The sequence below is a fragment of the Hippopotamus amphibius genome, chromosome 17 (genome assembly GCF_030028045.1).
Source record: "Hippopotamus amphibius kiboko isolate mHipAmp2 chromosome 17, mHipAmp2.hap2, whole genome shotgun sequence".
NCBI lineage: Eukaryota > Metazoa > Chordata > Mammalia > Artiodactyla > Hippopotamidae > Hippopotamus > Hippopotamus amphibius.
Window position 1 is genome coordinate 5,925,659 of NC_080202.1, and position 11,827 is coordinate 5,937,485.

Sequence of the window (11,827 nt, forward strand, 5' to 3'; positions counted from 1 at the left end):
ACCCCTCCCTGACACCTGAGCAGAGAGAGGGGGCTGCCCAGCCGCAGAGCAGGACTGACTCCCCGCAGGGTGTTCAAGAGTGACCTTTAGGGGGCCGGCAGGGCCAGAGGCTCTGCCCCAGCCCCTCACCATCCACTAACTCCTCCTGAGAAGAAAGAATCCCATCCCACCCACAGAAGTGCAGCTGCTGCTTCCCCAGCACCAAAGAGGAACAAGAACTGGCCACAACTGCTGCACCTGTGGCCCCTCGTCACCTGCCCTTAAACTTGGCCTGCCCCACCTCCGCTCCATGTCTGTGATCAACCCTGTGGAATGAAAGCAGTTTTGGGGGGGTCTGGGGAGGCACAGGAAATGTACATTAGGATTCTACCAGCAATGCTCACCAGAAACCCCATCTTTCTGTGCTTGCAAACACTTCTGCCCCGTCGATGGCTGTCTGGCCCAAGTGGTGACCTCATCTGGATGCCAAACTGCAGAGGGGTGGGCATTCAGATGGAGGGGAGGGAGAAGCAGGGCATGGCTGGCATCTGGCTCTGACCCCAAGCCTGGTCACATACATCCCAAAGAAAACGCATCCCAAAGAAATCGCATCCCAAAGAATCATGTCCCTTTACTCTCAGAATCAAATTAAGAGAGCTTCCCTGGTGGCACAGTGCTTAAGAATATGCCTGACAATGCAGGGGACATGGGTTTGATCCCTGGGCTGGGAAGATCCCACATGCCACGGAGCAACGAAGCCTGTGAGCCACAACTACTGAGTCCACACGCCTAGAGCCCGTGCTCCGCAACAAGAGAAGCCACCACAATGAGAAGCCTGCATACTGCAATGAAGAGTAGCCCCCGCTCGCCGCAACCAGAGAAAGCCCACGTGCAGCAACAAAGACCCAACGCAGCCAAAATATATAAAATAAAAATAAATAAAAGTTGTAAAAAAAGAATCAAATTAAGAATCCAAGTTGAGCTACCTGTCTACTATCTCATGCAGAAATGTGGGACCATTTTTTCACCCTTTCTGAGCAGTTATTTGAGCCATTTTCTGCACATGGAACCCCTTTCTCTTCCTCTCTCTCCTGGCTCCTCCACGGTCTGCCCAGACACATTGGGAGAGCGTGAAACTCACTTTCTTAAGGTCGGTAATTATCCTTTACGTGGGGAGGGGATACGTGGTCCTCACAAGCACTGGGCTCTGATGCTGGGCACCCATTCAGTCCCAGGCGCCTCCTCTGGGCACCTGCCTTTGGAGGCAGCCGACGAGGCCTCTGGGCCAAAAGGTCTCCTGACTGGAGGCACTTTTCATTTCTAATCAATCACCGGCCAAGCACCTACTTCATTCATTGGCCTCAGCCCCATGAGATCACTGCTTACAAGAATCACAGCTACCCTAGGAGGATAAAAATACGCTCCCACTAGGAAAAGTCAAAACGACAGGCATAGGCTCTGAGAGCACTTTCACCAGAGGAACTGTGGCAATATTTCCCAGGGAAGAACAGCATGTAGCCTCCCAAGGTGACTGCTTAGAAGGATGACATGTTAGGATAGGCACATCCTGGTTCCTTCCAAGGAGGACCTGGGCATGTTGCAGGCAAAAGCCCAGAACTGCATGCCACAGAGGTAAATTTCACATAGTGCTGGGACCCAAATTTCCAGCTCCATCAGCCATCCTCCCCCCAGGCTTCTCTGGACCCCTCACCTTGTATTCACCCTGGCCCTGCGGTATCTCAGCCTGGAGCTGAGAAAGGGCAGGGTGGGCACCAGTGAATGTGCTTCTGCGGGTTCACAGAGCTGTCTTATACGTAGGGAGCCCACCTGCAGGACAAACCTGAAATCACCTCCTCTCAGGACCATGGATGCCTGGGGGGCTCTGGGCTCTGGCAAAGCTGAAACGCATGGACCTGGTTGATTTCAGCATCCCCACCCATCGCTGGGAAAGAGAGAAAGCATTCACAGCCCGTACTTTTATTACAGGATTCTGTACAAAGTTTTATCCAGTGACCCATGGCTCTGGTTCACAGCTCTTTGGCTTGTGCTGTATTTTCCTTCTTCAAATGGTCTGCATTACTCAGCTCTTATTAAAGGATAATAATAACCTTACATCAGGGTGTTGCCCTTTACAGAGGAATTCGGAGAAACTGCCAAGGACCAGGGAAGATGAACGGAAATCACTTCAGTGGATGGAAAAACTGAATGAGAAAGGGCTGAAAAAATGTAGAGAGATGAGAAGGGAGAAGGCTGTCACTCACATCTCTACGTATCTGAAAGTTATTTGGTGGTGACTGAGAAATGTACATAAAATAAAACAGAACAGATTTTCATTGGGCAAGAAGACGAGGCTGAGTGGTACTGCGGCCCAGGACACCGGCACCCTGGCTTCTGTAGTTCAAGATCACTCACCCTTCCCTGGGGACCCTTGGCATTGTCACCTGGCCTCCCTGGGCGTCAGCTGCTTGGCTTACAAAATTAGTTAAGTTAAATAACTTGCCCGCAATAAAAACTCTATGGTTCTGTAATGGATGACAAAATAATAGAAAGTACTACTCTACCTTTTCAGAACATTTTGGTTTTACTTCTAGAGATAAAAAAAAAAAAAAAGAGGACAAGGTTAGCCATCTATCCTGAATGGGTGTAAAATAAGCCTGCTCAAGGCCAAAGGACTGAGACCCTCTGAGGGGTCTCTGGGAAACCCTCCTGCCAAGCCCTCTTCCCTGTCTGCAATATCTGAGAATAAAGATGCTGGAAGTGTGGGGTCATAAATGTGACTCAGGGAAAAATTACGGGTAGGAGTTCCCTAAGATAGAGAAAAGGTGGGGCGGGGGGCGGGTAATCACAGCAGACAGTATTTTTAAAATGAATTTAACCCAGGCTCTCATACAGTCCATCAGGGCTCCCTGCCCCGTCACCAATCTGAGACTGTCCCTACACTAGGAAGTTCAAACCTCAAAGGTGTGGCTCCATGGGATATGTATTGCCAAGGGATGTACCCAGAATCGTAAGACAAAATGCACTTGAATTCACCCTAATTTCAAAAACAGATTGTGCAGAACTTGGGGGCAGAAAAGGCCAATGGCGACCCCAAGCAGCCAGGAACTGGGTGCTACTTCCTGCATGCAGGTGGGTACCCTCGCTGACTACGGGGAGGAGCCAGAGAGGAAAGATCTCAGGCCACCCTGGCAGTCCCCGCAGAATCGGGCAGGAGGGCTGGGAGGATGAAGCTTCTTTTCACGTAGTTCCCTTCTCTTCCGGATCTCGAGGGGTGTCCGTCTCGGATCACCTCTTTCGGTCAGCTCACTTTTTCAGCTCTTAACCACCACTTCCTGCACAACTGATCTGAAATCGACTGCACACTCACTCTGGTCTCATTAAAACAGGTTGAAAACGGTGCACTGGACTTTTTCCTCCTCCTGTGTCATGGGAGCCTAGAACTGTGGGTCAACTCTTAGTAACTCAGCAGCAGATTCCTCCAAATGCATGTGCTCTGGGCGTGGGGCAGGGTTGTGGGCAGGGAAAAGGGACAGGTGTGCATGCCTTCCCTTCCGGGGCTGGGGTGGGGTGGGAGAGGCCAGGAAGACAGCAAGAAACATTCCAGGGAGGACTGTCCAAGGGCAGGGCTTTTTGCGTGGCTGACCTGCTCCTTCGAGAATGAACTCTGCTTAGTCTCCGTGGGTCAAAGGTAACATACACTCGATAGGCTTACATTGTATACTTTGAAGTGTTCCTTGCCCACAGCGGGTGGGCAGGGCTCATCTGCTGAATGAGTACACATGCACCCAGCTGCAGGGGGCAGGAGAAAACTATCATCTGATAACCTTCCTCCCTTTACTATTTTGGCTTCTTTCTGTCTTCCTGGTATCCTTCCCCTACCCCTCCCTCCATAAGCCTTCTTAAATTCTTCCACAATTTCACTGCTTTCCCGCCATGCATTTTTTTTCTTTTTTACTCAAAGAAAATGGAAAACATGCAAGGCAAAGACCTTCAGTCCAAGGCAAGATGCTTTTTTCCTTTCCCTCCAACTGCTATATTTGAAGTGAAAAGAAAAAAAAACCAAAACCAAAACAAGCTGACTCTCGGTTTAGATCAATTCATTACAGTGAGCCCACGGTGCTTCAAATAATGGAGTGTTTGGCATGATTTGACAATTCATCGCCCAGGAACCTAGGAAGAGAACTCACTAAATCAGCTGACAGAATGGTCCCGCTACTGCAATTATGTGGTCTGTGAGGACAAAACAGAGCTCTTTGGCTTTGTAATTAATTTCTGGAGGAAGAAAAGGTAGGACTCGGTATTCCCTTGATGTTTCTAGAAATAAGCAGAGGAACCCAAAGATGAAGGCCCCTTTTGATGGTTACCAGGTCGCTTCCTAATACCTTCCTTTTCCCCTAATAACTTCCACTCAGGTTTTTCTTCCCACAGCCCTGAGTACTTCTCCACCCCCATCTCCACCTTAAATTCCTCCAACCCTTCATCCCTGTGCAGGCAGTGGGAGGACCCTGGGCACCTCTGGCCTCACCAACTGCACCTACAGCATCCTAGAAGCTTCCTGACCCATCTGTTCATTAGGCACTTTTTTTTTTTTTTAAAGCCACACAGTCCCTCCCTCAGAATCATCCTCATCTCCAAGATGCTAATGCATCCACACAGGGTGAGGAGGAAGGGATGGGTTGGAATGTGAGACAGCTGGTTCAGAGCTGAATGTCAACAGGGAGCCCGCCTCTGAGGCCACGTCCTGGGCAGAGCCGCTGCCCTTGGAGGCCACGGCAGCCCCTCGCTGAACAGACGGCCCCACGGAAGCATCGCAGAAGCCGCCTGTGAAACACTGAGATGGGCGGACGCCTGCAGTCCGGCAGCTTGAGCCCAGGCAGGTGAAAAGAAGAGCCAGGTGAGGCCGAGATTCTGGGGTTCCAGGTGGAAAAGGTGGGCGCCTGACGTCCAGGGCTCTCCAGATCCAGAGCCCGGCTCCGCCTTTGGTCCCCGAGGCCACCTCTTCCCCCCTCTGGGGTCCAGCTGAGCGTCTGTGCTCATGTGCTCTGGCGTGAGAGCTGATGATGCTTCCCCCACAGACACGGGGGGACTTCTCACACAGATGGCAAGGTCTAATCACTTCTGGAAAAGACTAAATCTGTTCCTCCCCGCAGGGGCTTGAGAAGGGAGAGGAAGGCCCGCCCTAAGGGGTGCGCACAGGGCAGGCGGAGGGCTGGCCAGGCTCGGACGGACACCAGAGGAGGCAGATGGCTCACCCTGAGCCAGCATCCTCCTTTTCACCCTCTAGCACTCCCGCAAACATCCCTCCCGCTCAGCCTGTTTGCCCAACCACCATCTTCACAGAGGCTCACACGCTGGAATAAGTAAAATAATCTCTTCCTTTTCAGAAAGGAAATGCCTGTGCTGAACTATTTCAAGGAGTATGGAACTGAGCACATGTCCCACCTCTTCCGTGGACCTCTGAAGAGTATATGTTCCTTCTCCTCCATTTTCCCCAGGGAGGACGGTGTGAATATTTCTCTTTCTCCATCACTCTCTCCTTTTTCTTACCCCAGGTCCCCAGCAAGACAATCTGCACCCCAAACTCCCTGGAACAGCAAGCAGTGACCTCCGAAGCATGAGCAAAGTGGGAGCAGGGTGGTACCACTTGCACACGCCTGGCAGTCGGGGGGCAGCTCCTTCAAATCTGCACACTCACCCCGACACGCCTATAAAGGGAGAGGTCGGGTGGGATGCCACTGTGCCTGCGTTATCCAGAATGGAAAAACGTTTCCCTGACCTGCCCAAGGTCACTCAGGGCGCATCCTGGATGGATCGATCATGCTCTGTCCCCTCCCCCACCCCCCCAAACACAGAGACAGGCTTAGTCCCCTACCTAACAAGCATCAACATGATGGCTTCCCAAGCACTGATCAGGCGAGACTGCAGCTGCTGGAAGAGGTGCTGTGAACTGAATAAAATCAGGAGGTGAATTTGAGGAAGAAACAGCCCATATTTACATAATGGTCTGAGGGCTGAAATGCTTCGCCCTTCCCATGGCTACCTCACTTTCCCAGCCTTGGAGAGAAACCGCCCTCACGGCATCACCATTGAGCTGCACACCCATACACACACTCATCACCCTAGTCTGGGGTGGGCTGGGGAGTCAGGGTGATGAGGGGTCAGTGACACCTCCAAGGTCAAAGCCCATAGAACACAGGCCAACGGCAGCATCCAAAGGCCATCAGCATCCTCCCAGGTGGTGACAAAGAAACTCGGCAGGAGGTGGAGGGCAGGGCAGGGGGCAGGTCTCCCCAAGGGTGCAGAGAGGAACGGCTTGGGGAAGAGAGAAACCCAAAGAAAGCTTCGTGGGATTCCATCAGCAGGAGGTCACAGCCAGAATGGAAAGTGTGATGAGAGGCCAGAACCATCAAAGAAGGTGAAGGTGGACAAGCCTGGGGACCTGGAGGCAGAGGCAGAGTGGTAAGGACCAGGCACTTCTGCTTCAGGAAGGGGAGCCGAGAGAGAATTCTTTGCCAGACAAAACCTAAGGAGGGAGTGTCTTGTCTTTGTTTTGCTTTCCATCCCGCCGACCCTCTGCTTTCAAGAACCAGGACTGACCACAGACCATTTGCCACGATTCCTCCACCATTTTCCGGGACCAACCAGCCATAGACTTACTCCCTGAGAGATAAGATGGGGGTGGGATGAAGGCAGTGGTACTTCAGGCTTCAGGGTTAATGAGTGAGGATGATAAAACCATCTCCTTTCAGAAGCACCCAATTCCAACACCCGAGTTTGTCAACACGAAAGTACCCACACTTTGTGGATTTGACTCAAAATCTGCCACAGCGTACCACCCTTTCTCAACACCCACAGTATCCAGGGGAAACAAAATCATGCCCAGAAATTTCTATCTGCCTTTCTCCCTCTTCATCAGAGTACAGGTGATTAATGTCCACAGCAACGGGGGAAGAGGTTTTCAGGCCAGAAGGATAACAAGCAGAGTGCGGAGATGATCTAAAGCCGTCTGGCTCCGGGTGGGGGCCTGCCGGGCAAACTCAGAGAAGCTGGTCTGGGGGATGGGGGGTGGTCCCAACTACTAGGGCAGTGCCCACACCACGTGCCAGCAATGGAGGCGTGTTCCGGGGCCGAGTCTGTTCCTTGAACGTCTCTGTTGAACCCCGTCCAGCCATTCATCCGCGCCAGGGGACTGGAAGCAGAGCTGAGTTTGCATCTCCTGGGCGCATCACTCCCACAGTTGTAAAGAGAGGCTGGTTTCCTGTTCCCTGGGCTTTGACTTCCCAAGGGGTGCTCTGGGAGCTAGGGTGGTGGGGAGGGAGGCAGTCAGGGTGGAACCCTGGGCAACCATATTCTGAGCTCTTGGCGTAAGTTTTGGTAGGAGGCAGTCCCCACTGCCTTCCTAATGTAAGCAGTGAAAGATGCCCACCGGGTTGAACACAGCAAGAAGTGTTAACTCAGAGAGTTCTGCCCACAGGGTTTAAAGGAACAAGTCCTCCAGTCTCAGCAGGAAAGACAAGCATCCCACTCAGCAGGATGCAATGAAGAGGCACCATCTGCCCTTGGTCAAGATGGAATGGATAGATCTGCATTCCTTCTTGTCCCAGGAGGCTTCCTTTCAGTATCACCCCCATCTCTAACCATGAGAACATCCAGTTCACACTCTTTTCAGTAAGGTTCCAACATTGTTCAATTTCCTATATCCAAGATGATGCTCTGGTTTGACTCAGAACACCAAATGCAATAAAAGCCTACACCGAGGTGCCCACCTGCCTTGAAAACTGCACCCTGGACCCCCACCCAGGGTTACGGAAAGTGTACAATCCTTAGACTCAAACTCACCGACTCCGCCAATCCCTACTTTGCCCTGCAAATCCCCCCACCAACCAAAGCATGCGTTTCGGTTCCGAAGACAGGGACAAGAGGGCAGAGGCTCTGATTTACTACCTGTCAAAGAGGCAGAGCGGTGGTAAGTTGACTTCAGAGAGTCAGAGTCGAGAGGGGGGGAGAGAGAGAGAGAGAGAGAGAGAGAGAGGCAGGAGGACGCCAAGAGCCAAGAGGACAGGGAAGCCTGGGGAAGAGGGGTGAGGCCGCCGGGAGGCCGGGGGCGGGCCCCGGCGGCCGCGCTCACCTGTGGATGTTCATCTCCCGCGGAGGGCGGTGGGCCTTGTCGTAGGAGACCTTGGCGAAGACGCCGGCCACGATGACAAAGGCGATCACCCCGCAGGTGATGTAGACGGTGAAGTTGGTCTTGTCCTTCTCCGGGTCGTACTTGTTCTCGGGCCCCGGCGACACCACCTTGGTGCTGGGCGTCTGCACCCACACCGGGCTCTGGTAGTTGGTGCACTGGCGCTGGTCCAGCTTCTCGTGGCGCTTCTTGCAGCAGAAGCGGTAGTAGCAGGTGCCGCAGCAGTACAGGTAGCCGCTCTCGCTGTTGTTGCACTCGAACTCCTTGTCGTACTGGCCGCTCACGTCGTAGTAGCCCCAGCACGTCTCGTAGGTGACGGCCGCGCTGGCCGCCGCCGCCACCGCCGCCGCGGGCTGCCCCCGCCGGCTCCCCGCCTCCGGGCCGCCGGGCGCCCGGACGGTGCCGTTCAGCTCGCGGCCGCCCCGGGCCAGGGCGCCCCCGGGCCGCCGGCCCCCGACGGCCGCGGCGCCGGCGCTCAGGGTCCGGTTGGCGGCGCGGCCGCGGGCGCCCCCGGCGCCGGGCAGCAGGTCCGGGGACAGGAGCGCGAGCAGCGGCGGCAGCAGCAGCAGCAGCAGGGGCCGCAGCGCCATGGCGGGGCCGGGCGGGAGGGCGCGCGGGCAGGCTTCCGCGGCAGGCCGCTCCCCGGGCCGGCCGGGCTCCGAGGGGGGCCGCGCGGGCCGGGCGGGCGGCGCGGGGCGGTCAGCGGCGCCGGGGCGATGGCGCCATCGGGGCGCGGGCGGCGGCGGCGGCGCGCGGTGCGCACGGAGCAGCCCGGCGCGGGCGGGCGGCCGGGACTCAGGCTGCGCGCCGGCTCCGCGCTCCCCTCGCGGGCCCGGCGCGCCTCCCGGGCAGCCCCATCCCCCGCCGGCGGCGGCCCCGCGCGCGGCTCGGCTCAGGCGGGACCCGAAGCGCGGCTCCGGGAGGCGGCGGCGGCGGCGGCGGCGTGGTCCCGTCCGGGCGGGTCCTGCGGGACAAGACGGGGAGCCGGTCACGGGGTGGGGCGACCGGGCGGCGGGCGGGGAGGGAGCGCGCAGCCCTCGAGGAGCGAGGCCGGGGCCGGGGGGCGGGGGTGGGGGGGTGGCGCGGAGCCGGCTCCCGAGACGGGGCCCGGGGCGCACGGGCCGCCCGATCCGCGGCCGCCGGCCCCGCGGCGCGTCCCCGCCGCCTCCGCCGCCGGCTCCCCGGGACGGAGCGGGCCGCGGCTGGGGTCGGGCGGCGGGCGGGGGAGCGCGCGGCGCCCGACCTCACTCACTCACCATGCCCGGCTGCGGCTGCAGAGGCGGCGGCGCGGCGGCCGGAGCGAGCGGGCGAGCCGGAGCCGCCGGCTGGCCGCCCGCACGAGTGCCGGAGCGTGTGCGAGCGGAGCGAGGGAGACACGCGCACTCACACAGCCGCACACGCGGGAGCGCCGCGCGGGGAGGGGACGGCCGGGGCCGGCGGGGGCCGCGGGGGCGGGGCCGGCAGCGGAGGGGGGCGCCGCTCGCCGCCGCCCACGTCTCCACGCCCGGGCGCCCGGGGTGGGGGGGGGGCTCCTCTTCGCCGCTCCCCGCTCGCGGCGCTCGAAGCTCCGCGTCACCAGAGCCCAGGACACCGCTTCATCCCCACGGCGAAGGGCCGGGCGGGAGCGTCCCCTCTGGAGCCGGCCGGCGGCAGGGCCCGACCTCCCCCACCCCCACCCCCCGGCCGGGGCCCGGTCCGGCCCTCGCGGTCGCTCCCTCCCCACCCCAGCCTGGGCGGGCGGGCGGGCGCGCGCGGCCCGAGCGGGAGTTGGGGTGTGTGCGAGCCTTTGCCTCTCCCTAGTGGCGACGCTCGCAGCGGAGGGAAGCGGCCAGACCCATTGCTACAGGTTCCTAGACTGAGGACCTGGGCTCACGTGGCTCGTCTGAGGTTGCTGGGCTACCAGCGAGCAGGGCCTGCGCGCTCCGCCCCTCGGGCCCTCTGCTGCCCACCGGGCACCCAGGCAGCCCCTGGGCTGGAGGGCACCTGGTTTCCCCTTCCCGGGACTTCCCCAGAGCGCTCTGGCACTTGGAAAGCTGTCCTAGCCACTGAGACTCAGCTTTGAAATCCCTCCACTTTAGCGGATGGGGGCGGGGGAGGAGGGTGCGGAGAAGGGTGCGTTCCTGAGTGGTTCCGGGCTGGGTCTGTGGAAAGGAGGCCTGAGTCTAACTTTCAAAGCCATGAGGCCACCCGAGGGGGAGTCATAAATCCTCATCTTTGACCTGAGGTGGGGATGCGGGGACCGGAAAATAAGAACAAAAAGCAACGTCCGAAATTCTGCCAACAGCCCTGGCCCTGTAAGCAAATGCCCAGGTACCTGGGGTGAAGGCAGGGGACAGCTTGTCAGTGTGTGGGCAGTAGAGATTGTCCCCAGAGCTGTCCATTCAATCCCACGTGTGACCCGAATCCAGGATCCCCCATGCAGGAGAGGCAGAGTGTCTCTTCTCAGGATCTGGAATGGATCAATCGGAGCTGAAACCCAGATTCCACGGCACCAGAAGGAGATCTCCATCCCAGCATGGGAGGCTCACAAACTCCCCTGGCAGCTCCCCACCTGCTCTTATCTCTCCACGTCCTCCCTCTTCCCCTGCACCCTCTCCCACTCCCCCAATTCTCCCTACTCAGCTGCCACCCTCTTCTTCATGATTCTGTTCAAGGAGCATTTATTTCAGTTAGTGCCTACTCTCCACCTGGCACTGTGCTCAGTGCTGAGATAAAAGATGAATAAGACTGTCCCTTTCCTCAAGGAAGGGGAGCTTGTAAACCGTCGGGGAGACAGACAGGTGACGACCTTATCCGTGGTTATGTCCCATGACAAAGGTGGACACAGAGTGCTCCGAGAGGCGTCCGGATGATAGGCACCCAGCCTAGCCCCGGAAGGAAAGGTGAGACCGAAGGCAGCTATCTCAGTGAGGTAAAGAGCAGAATCTCAAAGAAAGATTGAGAGTTAATACAGCAAACAAGAGGGGAAGGACACTCCCAGCAGAGGGAGCATCAGTAACAAACTCGGAAGACAGGAGGGAGCGAGGGTATGTGAGCCAGGGAGACAGCAGCTGAGCATACACTCGGAGCGAGTCTTCCAAATAAAGCTGGCAGAAGGGGGTTGTATCCCCTGCCAAAGAACTTGAGTTTGCTCTGCAGTTGATGGGGAACTATTGGTGGGTCTTACTCAGAGGGAAGGCTGTCAGATTTACGTGTTCGCTGGATCTCTAAGTCAACTGGAGTAAGGAACACTGGATGGGAGAAGAGGGATATGGAAGCCTTTCTGATAATCCAGGTAAAAGATGATGAAGGGGTGAAGTAGGTTTCTGGTAGTTGGTGGTCAAAGGGCAGGCTCAGGACAGCATTACTGATGGGCATGTTGAAATGCCTTTAAGAGCTCTAAGTGGTGTAATTCAGCGCAAGGGTTAAGCTCAGGAGAGCAGAATAAGAAAAATATATACATTTGGGAATCATAAGAACATACTCTACATTCAGACAATGTGCAATTTTAAAGCCAATCCCTTCTTTTCCTCTCCCCTGAGCTTTCACCTCCCCCACCGTTATTCCAAAATTGGGAGCTTCCTAGCAATGGGTAGAAACATGCCTTCCTCACGTGGGACTCTAACAAGATTTGCTCAGTGGCACAGAGTAAGGGAAACTGCTTTGGTTCCTCAGACCACCCTG

The 11,827-nt window shown here is 57.0% G+C and overlaps 1 protein-coding gene across 3 annotated transcripts in view; it reads right to left on the reverse strand.

Annotated features, from left to right (window-relative positions):
• Nucleotides 1-8,754, reverse strand: part of SHISA6 (shisa family member 6) — a 263,181-nt gene extending 254,427 nt beyond the window's left edge. For all 3 annotated transcript variants that reach the window (XM_057716875.1, XM_057716873.1, XM_057716872.1), the window contains exon 1: nt 8,108-8,754. In XM_057716875.1, the coding sequence (XP_057572858.1) occupies nt 8,108-8,754 (647 nt within the window). The remainder of the gene's footprint in view (nt 1-8,107) is intronic.
• Nucleotides 8,755-11,827: the final 3,073 nt, after the last annotated feature.